Source organism: Lynx canadensis, chromosome C2 (assembly GCF_007474595.2).
Source record: "Lynx canadensis isolate LIC74 chromosome C2, mLynCan4.pri.v2, whole genome shotgun sequence".
NCBI lineage: Eukaryota > Metazoa > Chordata > Mammalia > Carnivora > Felidae > Lynx > Lynx canadensis.
The window spans coordinates 136,917,819-136,939,954 of NC_044311.2; the positions used below are offsets into that span (position 1 = coordinate 136,917,819).

Consider the following 22,136-nt stretch of genomic DNA (forward strand, 5'->3'; position numbering starts at 1 on the left):
CTAATCTCTCTGAGCCTTAGTTTCCTCATATGCAAAAGAGATACTAGTAGGGCCTCATTAATAAGGTAGTCACAAAAATGATACGTGTAAGTAGACAATATGTTTCAAGAATTTCAACCTGTGTTTGGCACAGAGTAAGCACCTCACTATCATTTTCTTTTTTTTTGTTTTTATTTTTTTTAACGTTTATTCATTTTTGAGACAGAAAGAGACAGAGCATGAATGGGGGAGGGTCAGAGAGAGGGAGACACAGAATCTGAAACAGGCTCCAGGCTCCGAGCAGTCAGCACAGAGCCCGACGCGGGGCTCGAACTCACGGACCACGAGATCATGACCTGAGCTGAAGTCGGCCACTTAACCAACTGAGCCACCCAGGCACCCCACTCACCATCATTTTCTAAGGCAAGATTTCTCATGGTGAGGGCTGAAAGCTTTAAATAGGTTTATAGTTTATATGATTGCCTGGCTTATTTAGCAGTTTGTTTTATTAGTCAAATAATTGCATTTGCTTAGACATAAATAACTAATACACTAAGACATTTAAGTACATTTTACCCAGATGGAAGGAATAAATATACAATAACTTCATTTTAATGTTGCTAGCAAATAAAGGTGAAATACAAGTAAAATCACAAAATGATGTGTCTAGACATTTATATCATATTCTTCTAGCCAGATGTTATTGTGAAATTTTAGTAGCATATATATTATCTGGCATAGGTGATTCTGCAGAAAGCAATTGTCACTACTTGTCAAATTATCAGTTGTTAATGTGCAAAATAAAATATCCAGAAGAATGAAGATGGGCTGCATAGATGTTCTTTTAAGGCAACAGAACTGGCAACCTTACTGTGAATTTTTACCACCCGAAGTGAGTGTGTTTCTAAAATGTTGCTTATGGCATTCCACGTGAGTAAGTGAAAACGTGATGTTACAAGGTGACAGCAGATTTGCATTCCTGATGCAGCTGTCCAAAATAAACATTTTGAAATATATTTGTGTAGGTGTGATCTTCCTGGAAAGGAATCACATTATTTTCTTGAGCAATCAAACAGCAAAACCGAGGCTCTGTTGTTAGAGAAGAGAATATCTACTTCAAATCTCGGTAATTTCAATAAAATCTGTCTTTACTTAAGGCTTCTGCAGAACTAATTTAGCTATAGTTATAAGTTGTATTATGTCCTTCCCAAAATTTGTACGTTGAGGTACTGATCTCCATTACCTCAGATGTGACTGTTTTCAAGATAGGATCTTCCTAGAGGTAATTAAATTAAACTAAGGTCTTTGGGGTGAGTCTTTATTTTTTTTTTTAATTTTTTTAACGTTTTTATTTATTTTTGAGATAGAGAGAGAGACAGAGCATGAACGGGGGAGGGGCAGAGAGAGAGGGAGACACAGAATCGGAAGCAGGCTCCAGGCTCCGAGCCATCAGCCCGGAGCCCAACGTGGGGCTCGAACTCACAGACCTCGAGATCGTGACCTGAGCTGAAGTCGGAAGCTTAACCGACTGAGCCACCCAGGCGCCCCATACTTTTAATAAAGATTTTTTAATGTTCATTTATTTATTTTGAGAGAGGGAGAGAGCACAAGTGAAGGAGGGGCAGGGAGAGAGAGAGAGAGAGAGAGAGAGAGAGAGAGAGAGAGAAAGAGAGACAGAGAATCCCAAACAGGTTCCATGCTGTCAGCACAGAGCCTGATGTGTAGCTGGATCTCATGAACTGTGAGGTCGTGACCTGAACTGAAATCAAGAGTTGAATGCTTAAGAGACTGTGCCACTCAGGTGGCCCTTTGGGGTGAGTTTTAATCACATATGACTAATGCCCTTATGAGAGGAAATTTGGATACAGATGTGCAAAGCAAAGATGATGTGAAGACAGAAGCTAATCATCTACAAACTAAGGGGAGAGGCCTAGATCAAATCCTTCCCTCAGGGCTCTCAAAGGAACAAGACCGGTAGTCACCTTGATTTTGGACTTCTGCCTCCCATTAGCACTGTAGAAAAATGGACTTCTGATGTTTATAAGCCACCCACAGTGTAATACCTTCTTACAGCAGCCCTAGCAGAGTAACACAGCCATATTAAACTTTCACTGACACTTACTTCACAATTTTCCACTCTGCAATCAGGTATGAGCTTTTTCTATCACTCTTAGAGGAAGAAAGTAATTTTAATTCCAACATTTCAATGTATCAACTATTGTTTTTGAGTTTCAGCAGAAGAGACTAGCAAATAATATACAAAAATTAAAATTAATGGGGCGCCTGGGTGGCGCAGTCGGTTGAGCGTCCGACTTCAGCCAGGTCACGATCTCGCGGTCCGTGAGTTCGAGCCCCGCGTCAGGCTCTGTGCTGACTGCTCGGAGCCTGGAGCCTGTTTCAGATTCTGTGTCTCCCTCTCTCTGCCTCTCCCCTGTTCATCCTCTGTCTCTCTCTGTCCCAAAAATAAATAAACGTTGAAAAAACATTTAAAAAAAATAAAAAAAAATAAAATTAAGCGGCGTCTGGGTGGTTCAGTCAGTTGAATGTCTGACTGTTGATTTTGGCTCAGGTCATGATCCTAGGGTCACAGGATTAAGCCCCGTGTTGGTCTTCACACCGAACTTGGGGCCTGCTAACGATTCTCTCTCTCTCTCTCTCTCTCCCTCTGCCCTATCCCCACCTCGTACTCTCTCTCTCTCATTCCCTCTTTGTAAAATAAATAAATGAAAAATAAATAAATAAAATAAAAACTTGTGATACTATTTAAAAAATTAAAATAAGTATTGATAATCACTTTCACAAGAAGGAAAGAGTAGGAGCTTCTATTTGAATAACAATTACCAATTTTTACATTGCAACTTAAAATTGTGGATCTGGAAGTATGTTTTAAAAAGCCCTGCTAGGTTTTTGGATACCTCAACTGTAATGTTCTGGGCCCAAAGCTGGGGAGAGTGGGTTACATGGCTCTGATTCTGACTTCAAAACTTCTTTCTTTAATCATATCTAAGGGACCCACCGAAAATGCCAGCAATTCCTGTTGTTCTTGTTGTTGTTGCTGTTGTTTCAAATGAAATTATCTTGGGCAAGCTCAAATGGGTTGAGTGGCCCTACCTCACATTTCCAGGAATGGCCCAAATGCAAGATACTGTGAATAAACCAGTATGGGACAAGTTCTCTTTCCTTAAATAATTCATTGTGTAGTTGACAAGATAAACAAATAAGCAAATAAATTATAATACATCATGATAAATGTAATGATACCTATATCATATTGTAGCAGTAAAGAGGAAGGTGAAGGATGAGAAGTCTCAGAGCAGAGAAGTGAGACACCATTGACTGCTTCTGATTTATGAAACCCCAGGGACATTCGTGACTGTTCAAGTCCAGGTATGGAAGAGACTGCTTGTTCCTCACTGCCTGGCCTCCCCAAGAGAATTTCTAACCTTTGTTCCAGGTTAATTTGGACACCTCAGGGAAGTCATGATTTCCTACCCTACAAGTTGGGTTGGTATTGAAAGCAGCTTATTACATTCCCCTGTTATGTGTGATACAGCCCTTTATTCTATAGCATTAATTTTGATAAATTGAATCTAGATGATTGACTAATTAGATATCACAAATTATATATTTCAAACTGCTATTGGGTTTATGCCAAACAAAAGGAAACTACACCTTGAAAGTCAGAAAAGCCAAAGGAATTCACATATCCATCATTGACCTGGTTGTTCTAGTTTTTTTAGAAGTTGTAAACTAGGCTGCAACAAAAATAGAGTAAAGTCAGGTCCAAAGATGATAGAGATGTGTTTACAAATTGAAGGGAGAAGAAGTGATCGGTTTTTATTTTTTCAGTTTTGACCTTTGTAATTTGGATTTTCTTACAGTAATGAATGGTTAGTACTGAAATCATTGAAAAAAAATGGCTATTGTGTGAATGGCTCCTCAGTTTCTTATTGAAACAAAAAATTGTATGGTCTTTGTAGATCATATAATTTTTCTCAAACACACAGCTCAGATATTATCAGAGAGAATGTGTTTTCCTTTTTGTAATACAACATTCAGATAGATATAACTTATCTGAAATGTACATAGGTACACAACACATAAAATCAATTTTGTAAAATAATGACTAATGAACAACATAAAAAATGCAACTACAAGAGAAGAAATGTTTAAATATAGTAAGTCCTACATATTTCTATATTTACTAGTATCAATCACTAATATATTCTAAAGTTTTCTTACCTTGAAAATTTTGACTTTAATAGGGGAATATGTGTGTATATATATTTATTTATATTTTTATTTTTATTCATTTTAATATTTAGCTTTAGTATTTTCTATCCTAGAAAAAGAAACATCATTTCATTCACTTATTGTAAAAACTGAAGTTTTGTGGTCTGCATAATTTTACATAAATACATTAAATTTGTGGGTGTATATTGTTGCAATATATTCACTATATTTTAGAATCACATGTATAGATTTCTTCTGACACAATTATCTTAATAAAAAAACTTTATGTATTTGAGTATAATTATTAATTAACCAAGTTAGAACTCTTTCTTATAAACTCTTTCTTATAAACCAAGAACTCTTTCAATGCCAAGCTTACTTTGGCAATATAATGTAAATTATTGATCCACTTAGATTATTTATTTCAAAACATAAAATATATTATTTTTAACATAAATAACTTAAATAGACTCTTTTAGATTAAAACTCAGAATTTTTAGTTTTATTAAGTATTCAAATAATTGAAGCCAAAAGGTAATATTATTTATTTAACTCATAATTTCTTCACTATATTTTATTCATATGGCCTCAATGTGGCAAGAAAATGATAGGCACATACATTTTCTCAGAAAATGTTTTTCTAATGCATATTTTTGTAATAATACAGGATAAAATAACTTTTATATACTTGAGTTTTAAATTCTAGGGCCCATCTTTTAACATAATTATTTCAATGGCATTTACTTTATCATTATTTTTTTTAGTCTCTAGATTAGACCCAAAAATTGTGTAAAGTTTTATAAGCTCTAGCTTTTAAAAAAAAATGTTTAGTTTTGAGAAACAGAGAGAGAGAGAAAGCATGTAGCAAACAGGCAGAGAGAGAGAGAGGAGACCCAGAATTCCAGGCAGACTGAACTATCAGTGCAGAACTCAATGCGAGGCTTGAACTCACAAACCATGAGATCATGACCTGAGATGCAGTCAGACGCTTAACTGACTAAGCCACCCAGGTGCTTCTACAAGCTGTAACTTTATTGGAGAGTAATAGGATTGGAGTACCTATACTAGAATACAAGCCAACTGTGTGTCCCACAGATCATCAAAACACTGGATGGACAAATACCGCAGTTCTCCATGGTACGATGAGAGAATGGAATAATTTCTGCGTATCCTTTTCCACACTAAGTGATATATATTGTACTCTGGGTCCTGGTACATGAAAGGGGGATCCTACAAAAGGACACACCTTGGATGACAGAGGTATACCTATACTATCTTCCATATAAATTTAACAAAAGTACAACAATCAAAAATGCTTCTTATATATAAGAAGCAAATTAAATTGGTTAGAAATTCTCCAGCGAATTCAGGGTACACATAAACACTATTAGGATGAACGTAAAAACAAATAAGGGGTGCCTGGGTGGCTCACATGGTTTAGCTTCTGACTCTTGATTTCTCACGGTAGTGAGACAGCCCCAAATCAGGCTTGGCACTGAGTGTGGAGCCTGCTTGGGATTCTCTCACTTTCTCTCTCTCAAAATAAATAAGAAAAACTTTAAAAAATAAAAAATAAAAACAAAACTAATACCAAACTAAGAACATTGTATCAGATCCAATTTTAGCGCCCCTGGCACCTGCTATCCATTTGGTCCAAATTAGTGTGGTCCCAATTGGTCCCTGGGCTTTGGCAACTTGCTAAGTAGAGCTCCGCCTTCCTCCACCACTGCTTAATGTTCTAGCAATACTGACCTTCTTCACCTCTCCAAAGAAGGTCCAGACACTTGCCCTGTTTGCAGGAGATAGGACATCTTTTGGTCAGTCAAGATCTGGATTTCAAAAATGAATGCCATGAGATTTCAGCTCACAATTAAATATTAGTATTTAAGCTTCACTTCAGGCTCCATTTTCTAGATTATCTAGGTTATAAAACATCTCCTTCTGGATAAGACTTTTATCACACTTTTTAAAAAATAAAAACCTCACTAGGTATAACTTTGGTATATAGATATAGCACTTGATTTATATGAAATCATCTTAATCAAATATTTATTCTGTTTGCATGTAGTTCAGAAGCTATTAATTTCCCAAAGGTAAGAATTGTTTCATTTAAATTTCTATTTTTCTACCCAAATAACAACAGGGGCAATTATAGTGATACTAAAATACTATATTAGGAGCTAATTAGGTGCCAGGCTATTTTTCATTTAATTTGAGTCTTTATATCTACTCTGTGAATATATATTTTAAATTCCTAATATTTCCCTTGATGCATCATTTATTCCAATAAATATTTATAATTTATTTAATGGTTTTGTAATCTAGCCTCTGAGTGTGTGTGTGTGTGTGTGTGTGTGTGTGTGTGTTTAACTTTGCAAGTCTGTTACATTATGGCACACTTTAACTGCCAAACAATCACTGCAATTTTTACTCAACATAGTGAATATAATCTGGAAAATTTTAGGATACATTTTTATAATGTTTCTGGCTGGGCTATAAAACTTCAGAGAAAAATTAGGATAAACCATTCATGTAAATTCCTGAGAGTAAGCAATACTTTAGGGAACAAACCAAGCATTGTTTTCCTGAATTCACAACAAGGTGAGTATCTCCAATGCAGGATCTTATGGAGGAATGAGCAGTGTAATGAATGTTAATGACAACTTGTAGTATTCTCTATAGTGGAGAAAAGGTTTAGGGAATATGCCTTCATCTTTCAATTCCTTTATCTCATTATCTGTACAACAAGAAATTTGGACAAGATCTTCTCTTGGGTCTACTCTAGTTACAAAGTTTGTAATTTTAATGGAAAACAATTTAAAAATAAATCAAAGTTTGTTCTAATGAATATTATTTCAAGTTACATTGAATAGTTTAAATGAATAATATTGTATTAAAGTGATCCCAGAGGACATTAATGACAAAAATGGAAGGAGGAAAATATCATTGTGAAATTATAAAACAATTTTTCTTCTGTTATTGTTCAAGGTCTTCAGTTACGATTTTCCATTTGATCTGACTTCACCTAGGTCACTATAAATGTCTCTTTTTTTGTATGTTTGCATTGTTTTATTATTTCAAGTGTTGCAAAAAATTATAGCAAATAAATCAATAAGTTTGAACAGTTTTAGAATATGTATTTTGATAATTCTGCATCTACTGCTTGTATAGCTTTTTCTGACAATGATTATAAGTAGACTGGAATGATCTGGGAGACCAGCAAAGGCCCTAGAGAGTAACTGAATTAATTTTACCTAGTGTTGTAATTTCTCTTGGGAGTTGTTACAAAGGAAAAGGCAATTCACTCTCTGTCCTCTAATATAGGCCAATTCATAAGTTAAAGATACATTTTGGGGAAGAAAGAGTATTAAAAGTAAAGTAAGCTAAATCTGCAGCACTAACTGATTGCCTTGTTGAAAACAACTGAAGGTAGATTATAGTGAAAGCCCCATAAAATGTGAAAATCTATGTTACAAACTGTAGATTATAAATATATACAAAATGCTCTATGTCTCTGCTGTGAATTGACTTCATAGTTATTATTAAAGAATATATCTTCACATATTGTCTCATTATTTGTGCTAACATATTGAAACACAGATGTCAGTTGTATGAATTTGCCCTTTAACATCTACATCAGATAGATTTGGGTTCTGTTTGCTTAGGAGAAAATTCCACACCTTCTCAATATTTCTATGAGTCCCATGAATATTTCATGTTCATTTCGTAACTCACAATTTTACTTTGCGGAATCTTTGGTAGTTATGTATCTTATCATATCACTCTGACCCAGGTATTGTCATTCTGAGTCATCTGAATCCTAGAATCCTAGAATAACTAAGACTATTTCTGTAATATACACTAAAAGCAAGAACACAAACAACTTTAAAAAAAGAAAAGAAAGAAGAAGAGAAAAACAAAAAATTCAAGTAAACAAAACCAATAAAGAGTTTTGGACTTTAGGGGTACCTGGGTGGCTCAGTCAGTTGAACGACAAACTCTCAATTTTGGCTCAGGTCATGATCTCACAATTCCTGGGTTCGAACCCCAAGTAGAGTTCTGCACTAACAGCCCAGAACCTGCTGGGGATTCTTCCTCTCCCTCTCTGTCTGTCCCTCCTCTGCTTGTGCATGCTCAATCTCTCTCTCTCTCTCTCTCTCTCAATAAATAAATAAATAAATAAATAAATAAATAAATAAATAAGTAAACTTAAGAAAACAAAGAGAATTTTGGACTTTAGAATTCATCATACAACTGGAAAGATCTTTAAAGAGAATACTGTCTAAAGAACTGTGACGTGTCTGTGATTTTGCCCTACTTGTAAGCAAACAATTTACCTTGCCACAGCTTCATGGGTGCTAGGAGAAGACAAGGGCTTATTGGTTCAGAGAAAAGAAATTTATTGCTCAGCACACAGCAGGTGATATGAGCTTCATAATGGCATCAATTCCACTTTCCTCTCTCGTTCCACTGGGGTCATGCAGTGGTTGGACCATGGATGCTGTACCCTCAGTGGCTCTGGGCCTCAGCCAAGGAAGCCCAAGTGTAAGAAATGCCAATGACTATAAGAGGGGAGCAATGTAAAAAACCTGTCCAAGCTTTGCAACACAAGGAAACCTTAACTTTCTTATCCTGGAAAGCAAACAAATCAGTCCTCTGTTCTGGAAGGAGAGAGTATCTCTACTTTTCACAGCATTTGCTATACAATCATCCTTGTAATCGCTGTCCAGAACAAAAGCGATCAGTGACTCCACTTAAAAGAAATAGAAAATAAGAGAGACTATGAAGCACTGTCTCATTTCATAATAGTACAGTTATACATATAGAAACGTTATATACTTTTAATATAAAATAATATAAATATATAAAATATAAATATATAAAATATAAAGTGTTATAGAATGAAGAGATCACTTCATATAAAATGATCTGGGAAGGATGACTAATTCACCTTATCACTCTCTTTTCTTTCTTACTCTTCTTTATTCTATCCCTCCAATCCTTTTCACTTCTAATATTAAGAGTATTAGTTAATCTTGCACTCAGTGACTCAAGATCTCAGAATCACCCAAAGGGATAAAATAAGTTTTTATTAAAGTGACTACTGTTTCAGGATAAAACACTTTCCCAACTAATAGGAAACTATTTTTTTGCCATACTATTTCAATAATATATTTGCTAACTCTAGAGGGCAAAAATTTGTTATTTATTTCTGTATTACTTCAAGAAAAAACAAAGAAACATCTATAGAGATTATTCTCCTAACATTATACAGTCAAAATACATGTGTATGTAAATAAATGCTGGAGACCTTCAGCTCCTGAAACGGACTGCTAAGTCATAATCTTCAGATCTAACCTACAGTCTACTTTGTAAAATTCATTCACCTGTAGTAGGATTAATACATAAAGGAAAAATAAAAGGGACATAAGTCTGGATACTCCAAATGCATAGGGACTATGCCCAAATTACCTAAATTTAAAAAAAATCCTTAGATAACTAGCATAACTGGCATTAGGAAGTAGACATTTAAATAGTAAAAGGAAAAAAAAAACTAAAATAAAATAAATATAAGTAAATATATATATGTGTGTATACATATATGTATGTATACATATATGTAGGCAAATCAAGTATGTTAAAAATGTGTAATTAGGGGCGCCTGGGTGGCGCAGTCGGTTAAGCGTCCGACTTCAGTCAGGTCACGATCTCGCGGTCCGTGAGTTCGAGCCCCGCGTCAGGCTCTGGGCTGATGGCTCAGAGCCTGGAGCCTGTTTCCGATTCTGTGTCTCCCTCTCTCTCTGCCCCTCCCCCGTTCATGCTCTGTCTCTCTCTGTCCCAAAAATAAATAAACGTTAAAAAAAAAATTAAAAAAAAATGTGTGATTAAAACAATGTGACATGAGATGTCAAAGCAAATTTTTTTTAATTTTTTTTTAACCTTTATTTATTTTTGAGACAGGGAGAGACAGAGCATGAACGGGGGAGGGTCAGAGAGAGAGGGAGACACAGAATCCGAAACAGGCTCCAGGCTCTGAGCCGTCAGCACAGAGCCCGATGCGGGGCTCGAACTCACAGAGTGCGAGATCGTGACCCGAGCCGAAGTCGGCCGCTTAACCGACTGCGCCACCCAGGCGCCCCCAAAGCAAATTTTTAAAGAAAGTCATGGGGCTCCTGGCTGACTCAGATGGATGAGCATGTGACTCTTGATCTTGGGGTTTTGAGTTGAGCCCATGTTGGGTAGAGATTACTTAAAAAATAAAATCTTAGAGACAACAAATAAAATAAAGTCAACTATTTTATCCATAGAAGTATATTATATACACATATATGTATATAAATTCTGAGAAAGAGACACAGATACCAGATGAGCCCCCAGTTTCTAAGTACCAATGGGTAGTCAACCTAGGAGAAAATATTTGTATATATGGAGAGAAAACATAAAAGAAAATCAATAAATAAGTTTTAGTCTCTATAATTTAAATCCTTAGTAATTTTTTTGAAAGAATCAAGAGAAAAATGGATTTTTATAATAATACAAAATTTTTAGTTGTCCTTTGACACATGTGACACAGCCCTATATCTTATAGGTGTAAAACAATTTTAAAGATATAAATATATTTTAACAGCTAGTTATATAAGAAAGGTCTGAATCACCTCTAAGTAATTTACTGTTTCTTCCATTTAATTGTTTTATAAATATATATGTTTAAAGATATCTTTAATACAAGACATATTATTAGTTATTGTTATAATAACTATATCCTAGAGTGTCCCTATGGCATTTATTTTTGTTTAACATAAATATTATCTGTAAATCACTAAAAACCTTACAAACAATAGACTTATACATCAATTTCTGGATTCATCATCCGACCATGTTAATGACATGCTCTGTGATCTTAGACAAGAATGTTTCTACATTTCGTTTTCACATTTCCTGACTAAGGATAGTGGTGAACATGATGTCCAATTGACATTTGAGTTTTAAAATTCCATTTCAAGGGGCGCCTGGGTGGCGCAGTCGGTTAAGCGTCCGACTTCAGCCAGGTCACGATCTCGCGGTCCGGGAGTTCGAGCCCCGCGTCAGGCTCTGGGCTGATGGCTCAGAGCCTGGAGCCTGTTTCCGATTCTGTGTCTCCCTCTCTCTCTGCCCCTCCCCCGTTCATGCTCTGTCTCTCTCTGTCCCAAAAATAAATAAACGTTGAAAAAAAAATTAAAAAAAAAATAAAATTCCATGTCAATAACAGAAATAAGAGCCACCTGCTCTCTAAAGCAAACCATTTCAGTCTAATTTTCATGTGATGTGACCTCTTCCACATTACAAAGAAGAAGCCTCCCATTCTTTATTTTTGATTTAATAGATGGGTCACATTTGACCAATAAAACCACGGGGGACAAGGTTGTAATATCATACATTAAAGCCACCTGAGCACACTATGGCTACAGGGAATGGTTTACTTTAATAACCTTTTAAAAGGAAAATATAAGCAAAAGAAGGACAAAGAAATTGGGTGATTTAACAAAAATGATTTAACCATAAAATCCCTATTAAAAGAGATACTAAAGAAGAGGGAGCTACATATATAATTAATCTTAGTTTCCTGGGAACTGTAACATTTCTTTTGCAAAACTACTTTATTTCATTTCTTTCCTTCAATATGTATTTTAAAACATAATCTGTTATTAAATTTAAAAAATAAACTTCAACCAAATATATATTTTTAAGATATCAGGTGATATATAGCGAATCTGAAAGAATATTGTTTATAAAACAAAGCAAAACAAACAAGAACATTTTAATCCATTATGGCAACAAGGCAGCAAACATCTCTGAAATATTTTAAATGACCTAATGATATCAAGTAGAATTTTCCTTAAATTAGGAGACCGTTTAATATGCAGCTAACACACACAATCTTAAAAGCTATTTCTGAGGATGTTGAGATAATGGAGAATTAGATGTGGACCCTGGAAGGACCAATAATCTACAGTATCTACCATTTTGCTCAGCTCCATTTTCTGTGGTAGATGTGACTGTCTTCAACCCCCTCTCCTTAAAGAGCTTAAGAAATTTGTAGGGGCAAGAGTGCCTGGGTGGCTCAGTTGGCTAAGCATCTAACTCTTGATCTCGGCTCAGGTCAAGGTCTCACAGTTTGTGAGTTCGGGCTCTGTGCTGTGCTTGCTCTCTTTCTCTCTCTCTCTCAAGAATAAATAAACTTAAAAATTTTATAAGAAGTGCATTAAAGAAATTTCTAGGGGCAGGAAAACCATTCATTAAACTATGTTTTTTTAATCTCACAAGAAAACCAATGTTGAAAATTTTACTTAGAACTTTGATAAGTAGCTGAATTTCCAATCAAATACCAACACTAAACAGACAATTTATAGAGAATGCCAAGTGATTTTTAAGCATTCCTCCAAATCAAGATCAAAAGAAACTTCTAAAGAGAGGTATATTTCTTACTGTATACCTCATCAGGGGAAAACATGTCATAAATTTTTGGTCTTAGAACCTAGAGTTTTGACTATTTAACAATGAAAGTGTCTTGAAAAGGAAAAGCAAGACGATAGCTTCTTTCCAAAAAGGCACACCTTGCTCAAATTAGGATATACAACTATTTCTTTTTCAGAAATAATGCATTAAAACCTTTTAATTGAGGGAATATATTGACTATATACTGCATTCTAAAATATTTTGCTTAAATATTTTTTTCTTTAAATAGTTTCAAGTGAAAACTTTCAAATAAAGATGGCAAATTTACCACATATATTTTCTTTAATGTCTTCTTAATTCCTATTAAAAAAGACAACAAAAATATCTGAAGAGGGAGGAGGCATGCATCACACAAGGACAAAGGAAATAGGAGAAAAATGTCAGGCTGACTTTTTTCTTGAAAGTGGACCAGCAAACCGATCAGTAATAACTGACTTGGACTAGAATATAAAGAGAGGGAAAAAGAGAATAGGAAGCCTAGATGTTCTCTGAGTGCCCTGTAGAACTTAGGTTAAGCCCAGGTTCTCACCACACCAGGCACCCTCAGTATGGCTGCAGGATTTAAAAGAGGAGGAATGTTTGAAAGATACAGGTAGACTTCTAGAGAATTCCGCACCAAATAGAGCCTTAAGGAAATCAGGCACAGTTGAGGTGGGAACACCATATGGAAAACAGAAGAACTAGAAGAAAATGTGTTTATTGAATGACGTGGCCATCCCTATTCTCTTGCCATGCCCCCAGGACTCTTACACTCAAACTTTCACCCCTTATTAAGAAGAATGATAGATTTCTCTATAAGAAAAACTAAAAGTACCAAGAAAAGACATCTAAATAATGGCATTTGTTCTCCCAAAGGAAAATCCAGCAATATCACCCTTAGATTAAGGCCTTGCTGGAGCGTGTCGGTGGCTCCCTCTGTTGAGCGGTCTGTTTCAGATTCTGTGTCTCCCTCTCTCTCTCACTCTGCTCCTCCCTTGCTCATGCTCAGTCTGTTTCTCTCTCTCTCTCTCTCAAAAATGAATGATAAACAGTAAAGAAAAATTAAAGCCTTGCTGTGCATGTAGAAGTGAACAGTAGTCTTGCTTAGTGTCTTACTCTTTATCATGAGCTGTTAGCTAAGATCACCAGAAATTAGAGGAGAATATAGACTATAATGAAAATCAAATTAAGCTAAATCACAAGTGAATTGCAGCAGATGGTCCAAAGAAAAAGCAGGAAATACATATAAAGTCACTGTCTTCACACCCATGTATCTAAAACAGTATGCCATAAGGGAAAACACACACACACACACGCGCACACACACACACACACACACACACACACACTCACACAATTGATTTAGGTGAAAATGGTAGTAGACATGATGTTTGAATTATTTCCAAAGCAGGTATTTGAAATGATATTTTTTCCAATATATAGACATTACTAGGTCCCCCCCTTAACTCAATACAATTTATTAAAATTATAAGTAGAAATAAATGCACAACATACCTAAAACTTTTTAATGAATTACACTCTAGAAAAGTAATTTACTCACTATTCTTTGTTATATTACTCAACACATGTTTGAAATTATGTTCTTAAAATCATGCGTTTTGGTCTTATTAAGATATTATTATGGAGCTAGAACTCTATAAATTCAAAGATGAAAAAAAATCAAGTAATTAAATAACAATCACAATATTACTATGGGATTAACATTTTTAAAAGATCAAACTGAGGGCATGAATTACACATTAAGCAGTTTTGTTTGGTTGGAGTTATGTAAAAATATATAAATGCATCATCATTTGCAAATAGTGTGATTTGCTTTGCCAAAGAAAATAATGGAAGTTCTAAGTTGGTTTATTTAAATTCTGCACTTGAATCATAATGGAAGTATAGAGCATAAGCTAACTCTGAAAAATTTCTAAGCTCCTATATCCTTACATTATACATTGGTATATTTCAAGTTAGTGAGAAATGTTAGCTATATTAATAAACAACAAAGCCAATTTACATTTATGCATGCAAATCTTTTCTCTTTTCAATGACAGCTTAAAATTGTCTTCTTGGAAAACACCATACAATTTAATTATTATTAAACGCAGTTAGAAGGATTAGTTAGTAGAGAATATAAATCAACAATTTTATTAGAGCATGAAATTAAGTACCTCATATGCTTAGATACAAGCCCCAAGAGTTTAAAGATGATGCTATTGACATATCAGTTCGTTCTAATATAAGTGATTCGTAGTTGCACTTATAGAAATGGATAGAAGGGTCTGGTAGTATTAAGTGCACACACCAAATAATTCTATTAAAATTTTTAAATGGCCCGAGCTTATATTCATTTAACAGCTCAATTCCGTATTCTCGTTTATATAAAACACCCAGGCTGAATTTTCATAACCAGGAGAAATGAGGGATTGAGATAATTATCCCAATAGCTTAGACTAAAAGTCACACTTGGGGTTCCAGGGAATTGAAAAGCAGGAAAAATTTATACTTTGATTCAGAGAAGTTATATTCTATGCTAATTTCCAAGTTAATATGATCAACTCTTTTGGCTCAGATGTTTCTTCAAAAACCTCAGGAGAGGGAAGGAGAAAAGTAATCTTTGGAGCAGGCATGGCAAGGGGGATGGGCAACTATTAAGTGATTCATATGCTCTTAGTCCTGTGTTATAGTGAAAGACTATATATTTTATTCTTTCTGTTAAAAAAAAAGTCTAATAGCAGTGCGGCTCACCAATATGTCACATATCTTACAAAAAAGCCACACATAAATTCTAGAAATACAGAAGAAAAATCGAAGATCTCCACACTGAAGAGAATAGACCAGATGTAAACATGGATTTGAGTTTTTATATCTCAGTTTTCTTGGAAGATGATCTCTTCATACTTCAAAGTAAGTTAAAATTTTTTTGCAATCTTCTTTAATATTATTGTTTTGGCATTCATAAGTCAGATGCTCCACTACTTCCAGATGCGGAGGGGAAATTTCCAAATGGGAAATTAACATAGAATATTATTTCTCTGAATCAGAGTATACCAGACTATGGAAGAGGAAGAGGATAGGAAGAAAAAAGATGTAGAGGGAGAAGAAAGAAAAAAAAAAAATCGTTTCCTACCAAGATGATATATACCTATTGTACTACCCAAATTGATTTACAAACACTGTAATCAGTTCATAGCTTCTCAACTTGACCTACTCAAGTATATTTTTCTAAATAGCTAGTGGATTAACTTTTTAATGGTGGCAATAAGATTTTAGATTTTTTTCTTTTTTATGATTAGCCAGAAGACTTTATCTGGATTTGAATTTCTGGGAACCTTGTTAAAAATATTATAAGTAGATTTCAAGGCACACGCCTAAATAGGATCACAGATCATTACAAAACATAAAAATCAATTATCTTTTTAACCAAGATGGCCATAAGAGATTCTACAAAAGTTTACGTTATTTTTTTCTCTTGAAAATTATGTCTATATATGTCAGATAAGTTCCCAAGTATGAGTGATCACTTAAACTACAAAGTAAACAGCTAATGGGGTGGTAGTTAAAACCATCCTCCCTAAACTAGGGCCAGCTTGCATTGAATACCAATCTAACTGTGTACAGCACACAAAGACAGAAATATGTGTTTTGAACCAGGTTTTGATTGTCAAATGTCAAGTTATAAAGGGAAAAAATCTGATTGCTTATATCTTAAACCTGATAAATTAAAAATTAATTGTAATATTTCAATTTTCAATAAAATCACAAATTCCATTTGTGTTGTTCTGAATATTTTCTCAGATCTTTAAATTATTTGAGTAGCCATCTATTACACTGGGTCGGCAGACTATTATTCTATTCATAGATGTTTTATGAATATATTGTTTCAAAATTTAGGCCTCATTCAAACCTGCTTAATTTATTTGCTTGTGATTTATAGTTTTCAGACATTAAGGGAACATCAAAACATTGGTCATATTTGAACATCAGAGATATTGGAGTCAGTGAAAAAGCTTGACAAATCCCAGTGGAAACCAGTGTAGGAAATTAAATATGCTTCAGGCAACAGTATTTCTCCATTTCAAATGAGAAATTTTGGATGAGTTTACTGTTGTCAAGAAATTGAAATGTTGAAAATATAACACAAACTATGTCAATTGGCTCACAATACTTTCATCTAAATACAGTAGGATATTTTTCATCTCTTTGTTTATTCCTTTTTTAAGAATAATAGTAAAATAAAACAAAAATGTAACCATTTACAGATCTTTCAAATAAATAAAAATCCATCATCACTGTCTGAACCTGGCTTCTATGTCCCAAACTAACTTCTAATCACATTCCCTAAAATCCATTTTCACTATTCATTTTTTTAAAATTTTTTTAACTTTTAATTATTTTTGAGAGGCAGAGAGAGACAGAGCGTGAGTGCAGAAGAGGCAGAAAGAGACAGAGACACAGAATCCAAGACAGGCTCCAGGCTCTGGGCTGTCAGCACAGAGCCCAACACGGGGCTCGAACTCACGAACGAATATCCTTAAGTTCTCATACCCTATTTGTCTGGAAATTTTACTGTATCTTTTTACAGGGATGGCTCCCTATATCAGTAAGATGTGTCTTACTAGTATAGTAGAAGTGTGTCTGCTACCACAGTTAGAGTGACTTCTTCATTTACAATGTTTCACTTGCCTGCCTCTACACTATACAGCACCCAGCATAGTCATGGTAACAATGTAATTTCATTAACTTGTTACATGACTCATGATCCCATTAAAATCAGTTTCTTTAAGAAACGAGTTTCCTCTTTCCAGTCGGGAGCTGAGTGTTTCTTCGGATCATGTCTGGTGGCTCTGCGGATTATAACAGAGAACATGGAGGCCCAGAGGGAATGGACCCCGATGGTGTCATCGAGAGCAACTGGAATGAGATTGTTGATAACTTTGATGATATGAATTTAAAGGAGTCTCTTCTTCGGGGCATCTATGCTTATGGTTTTGAGAAGCCTTCAGCTATTCAGCAGAGAGCTATTATTCCTTGTATTAAAGGGTATGATGTGATTGCTCAAGCTCAGTCAGGTACTGGCAAGACAGCCACATTTGCTATTTCCATCCTGCAACAGTTGGAGATTGAGTTCAAGGAGACCCAAGCACTAGTATTGGCCCCCACCAGAGAACTGGCTCAACAGATCCAAGAGGTAATTCTGGCCTTTGGAGACTATATGGGAGCAACTTGTCATGCCTGCATTGGTGGAACCAATATTCGGAATGAAATGCAAAAACTGCAGGCTGAAGCACCACACATTGTTGTTGGTACACCAGGAAGAGTGTTTGATATGTTAAACAGAAGATACCTTTCTCCAAAATGGATCAAAATGTTTGTTTTGGATGAGGCAGATGAAATGTTGAGCCGAGGGTTTAAGGATCAAATCTATGAGATTTTCCAAAAATTAAATACGAGTATTCAGGTTGTGTTGCTTTCTGCCACAATGCCAACTGATGTGTTGGAAGTGACCAAAAAATTCATGAGAGATCCAATTCGAATTCTGGTGAAAAAGGAAGAATTGACCCTTGAAGGAATCAAACAGTTTTATATTAATGTTGAAAGAGAGGAATGGAAGTTGGATACACTTTGTGACTTGTACGAGACCCTGACGATTACTCAGGCTGTTATTTTTCTTAATACAAGGCGCAAGGTGGACTGGCTCACTGAGAAAATGCACGCCAGGGACTTCACAGTTTCTGCTCTGCATGGTGACATGGACCAGAAGGAAAGAGATGTTATCATGAGGGAATTTCGATCAGGGTCAAGCCACGTTCTGATCACTACTGACTTGTTGACTCGTGGGATTGATGTGCAACAAGTGTCATTGGTTATAAACTATGATCTACCTACCAATCGTGAAAACTATATTCACAGAATTGGCAGAGGGGGTCGATTTGGGAGGAAAGGTGTGGCTATAAACTTTGTTACTGAAGAAGACAAGAGGATTCTTCGTGACATTGAGACTTTCTACAATACTACAGTGGAGGAAATGCCAATGAATGTGGCTGACCTTATTTAATTCCTGGGATGAGATAGTTTTGAATGCAGTGCTCGCTGTTGCTGAATAGGCGATCACAACGTGCATTGTGCTTCTTTCTTTGGGAATATTTGAATCTTGTCTCAATGCTCATAACAGATCAGAAATACAGATTTTGATAGCAAAGCGACTTTAGTCGTGAGCTCTTATGAGGAGAAAGGCATTGGCTTTATCCTCTTTAGAGTTAGACTGTTGGGTTGGGTATAAAAGATGGGGTCTGTAAAATCTTTCTTTCTTAGAAATTTATTTCCTAGTTCTGTAGAAATGGTTGTATTAGATGTTCTCTATCATTTAATAATATACTTGTGGACTAAAAGATATAAGTGCTGTATAAAATCAGCCAATTATGTTAAACTAGCATATCTGCCTTTATTGTGTTTGTCATTAGCCTGAATAGAAAGGCCTTTAAAATTGATTTTTTTTTTAGAAAGCATTTGAATGCATTTTGTTTGGTATTGTATTTATTCAATAAAGTATTTAATTAGTGCTAAGTGTGAACTGGACCCTGTTGCTAAGCCCCAGCAAGCAATCATATCCTAGGTAGGGTTAAACCCCCAGTAATTAAAATTGCCATATTGCACATGTCTTAATGAAGTTTGAATGTTAAATAAATTGTATATTCACTTTAAAAAAAAAAACAAAAAAAAAAAAGAAACGAGTTTCCTAATTTCCTTATTCACTATTATCCCCAACACCTAGTACAGTGCCTGCCACCTAGAAATTGTCGATAAACATTTATTAAATAAATTAACTACAAGTGCTCAGAATTTTTTCCAATAAAATGCCATCATTTGTATTTTTATTGTTTTATTTCACATATTAAAAGCATATATACACAATTGAAAGTGATAGATAAATAGCTGAGTAAACACGCTTATACTTAAGAAAACAACACTAGCACTTTTGGAGTCTCCTGCATGATCCTTTCAAACCACATCACCTTCCTTTTCTCCAAGAGGGGATCAACTTCCGATTCTCTATACGTTAATTACTGTCCTGTTTCTCTTTGTAGGTTTTGCTTGTTTGCTTAGTTTTTCCCTTTCTGTGGGCTCCCTAGGAATGGAACATACTCTGTAGATTTGCCTACAACTTGGCTTCTTCTCCCAAATCACAATATATCCGTCTTAACATATATGTCTGTGCCCTGTTCTTTTTCATTATTGCATAGAAATCAAGTCTATAAATATATTTCAATCTACTGGCAATCCTATAATTGATGAGTATTGATATTTCGTGACTTTTGTTTTTGAAATTACAAAACCTGTTGTTTTGAACATCTGGTTGCCTTACACATATGAACAAATCAATCTGGTGTTTATACCTAGGAGCTGAAGTTCTATGAATGTTCTCTGTATATGTTCACTTTTATAATATATTTGGGCTTTATAAAACAAAAATACTGCTCACTTTAGTTTTATACTAAATACATATTTAAATATAGGAAAATGACAAAGAAACCAGGGCAAAATGTAATTCAAATAATTTCACTCCCTGACCCAAAATAAAAATACAAATTTTAGTGTATTTTTTTAAAATTTGGAATACATTGATGAAATACATTAGGAAACACTAAAGAAACAATGACCAATGTATAACTACTAAATATCAAAAGGAATGTACTGTTGAAAAATGTTGACTTCTAGTCTTACACATCTTCAATATACCATTTGTATCAGATGCGGCACTTTGGTGGCACCTTTACGGCTTGCTCTTTTAAAGGAGAATAAATACATGTGGCAGACATAAATATTTAGAAGGAATTGTAATATTGTCAAAGATCAAATTTTTGCTTTACTAGTAATTAACATTGGTGTGAAAAAGGGTGAAAGAACACTTAATAACTACAAAATCAATTTCATGAAGTAACATGTTTTCTTATATGCCTATACAAAAATAAAGTAAGTTGTACTAAAACCATCTAAGAATTTAAATTTGTTAAATTGAGCATTTGAATTTTACTTCTATAGCCCAATACTTTTATATTGCTCTAAATGAATCGTAATGAAGGGGAAGGGTTTTCAAGAAATGTATTTATGCTTTTTCAGATAAGTGTTAGTGTTGATATTTGGTGCTAAATGTATCACATACAAATTTAAGCTGTTGAAAGCATCAAATATGTTAAAATTTTCTTCCCAAGCACTTATTTTTCTGAGCTATGTTAGAAGTGAATGTTGGGTTTTGTTAACAAGCAAATTTGCATCTATAGTCTATTTATTCTTAAAATGTAGAAGTTGTGGGCTTACCTTTAGAAAGCCAGTATATCTGATGCTTGTTTGGAATTCTCTCTGCCTAGAAAAATCTCAGAAAAAAAAAAATGAGCAGACCATATTGCTTTGCGGCAATAGTAATTGTCTTTACAGAAGTGTGATTTGTTGCCTTCTTTTAGTGAATACCTAATGGTGGGTATCTCCAGAAGGAGATAAGCCAGAATTAGGAGTTTAAGATATTTATTAGGGTCAACACCTGTGAAAAGAGTGAGAAATAGCAGGATGGGTAGAAGGACAAATCAGAGCTGTGGAAAATGTACAAACCACCAGCAGAGAGCATGGATCGAGATTCACATATGACAGTCATCCCCCATGAGGCCAAACTAGCCTTTATATCCCCACCTAGGTCAGACCGTGGCAAGGATGTGACTTTAGGCAAGAAAGGTATCTGCAGCTTTGGAAGATCCTGAACTGACTGATGGTTGGTTAGAGGCTTCTACTGACTGAACTCCCTAGAACCATGGAAAATGTTTTCCCTTAAAGAAGGAAAATGACAGTACATCTTCATGTCAACTGCAATCTAATCCTTGGGCCAATCATCTCCTATTCTGCATAAACATTCAAGGATCCACTCCACCACATATATGGTGGCATATCTTCCTAGGGAAAACTTAGAAGAAGGAAGTCTGTGACATTAACTCTACCTCTGACACTGTAGGTGGTCTCGGAACTATAACTGATTCTGTTTATCTTCCTCTTTGATCATCCATTCTAGATTCTCTTCACTTTAAGCTCCTGTTGTGGCCTCAGTTGCCTACCTAGTGTGGTGACTTACATCTTGATTCATGAAGAGCCCTAGCCTCTTATCACCATAATCCCTACTGGTTGCTTTACCTGTCCATTTCCATGATGAATATTTTAGCTAAGGGAAGGCTTCAAGTAAATCACCTGGTTTCCACATATATCTCTCCATGCTCTCTCTGTGCAAGAGCAACCCTATTTCGTCCTGATGATTGGTCAGGTATCCCTACCAAGCCAATGATTTCTCTTTTACTTACAGATCCATGTACCCAAGGTATATGGGTATATAGGCACCAGTCATAAAATATAATTAAATGAACTTTTGCTCTGTATCCTGAAGAAAATCTCCATTTAGAGAT

At 35.1% G+C, this 22,136-nt stretch overlaps 1 protein-coding gene and 1 long non-coding RNA gene across 2 annotated transcripts; one reads left to right on the top strand and one right to left on the bottom strand.

Moving 5' to 3' along the window:
• Positions 1 to 1,004: 1,004 nt before the first annotated feature.
• Positions 1,005 to 19,417, bottom strand: LOC115523657. The gene is made up of 3 exons (XR_003971809.1): positions 18,901 to 19,417; positions 10,330 to 10,332; positions 1,005 to 1,015 (listed from the first exon to the last, which is right to left on the bottom strand). It is a non-coding gene; the product is annotated as an uncharacterized LOC115523657 (long non-coding RNA).
• Positions 17,497 to 18,850, top strand: LOC115523656 (eukaryotic initiation factor 4A-II-like). The gene has a single exon (XM_032594779.1). The coding sequence runs from the start codon at positions 17,528 to 17,530 to the stop codon at positions 18,749 to 18,751; it is 1,224 nt and encodes a 407-aa protein (XP_032450670.1). The 5' UTR covers positions 17,497 to 17,527; the 3' UTR covers positions 18,752 to 18,850.
• Positions 19,418 to 22,136: the final 2,719 nt, after the last annotated feature.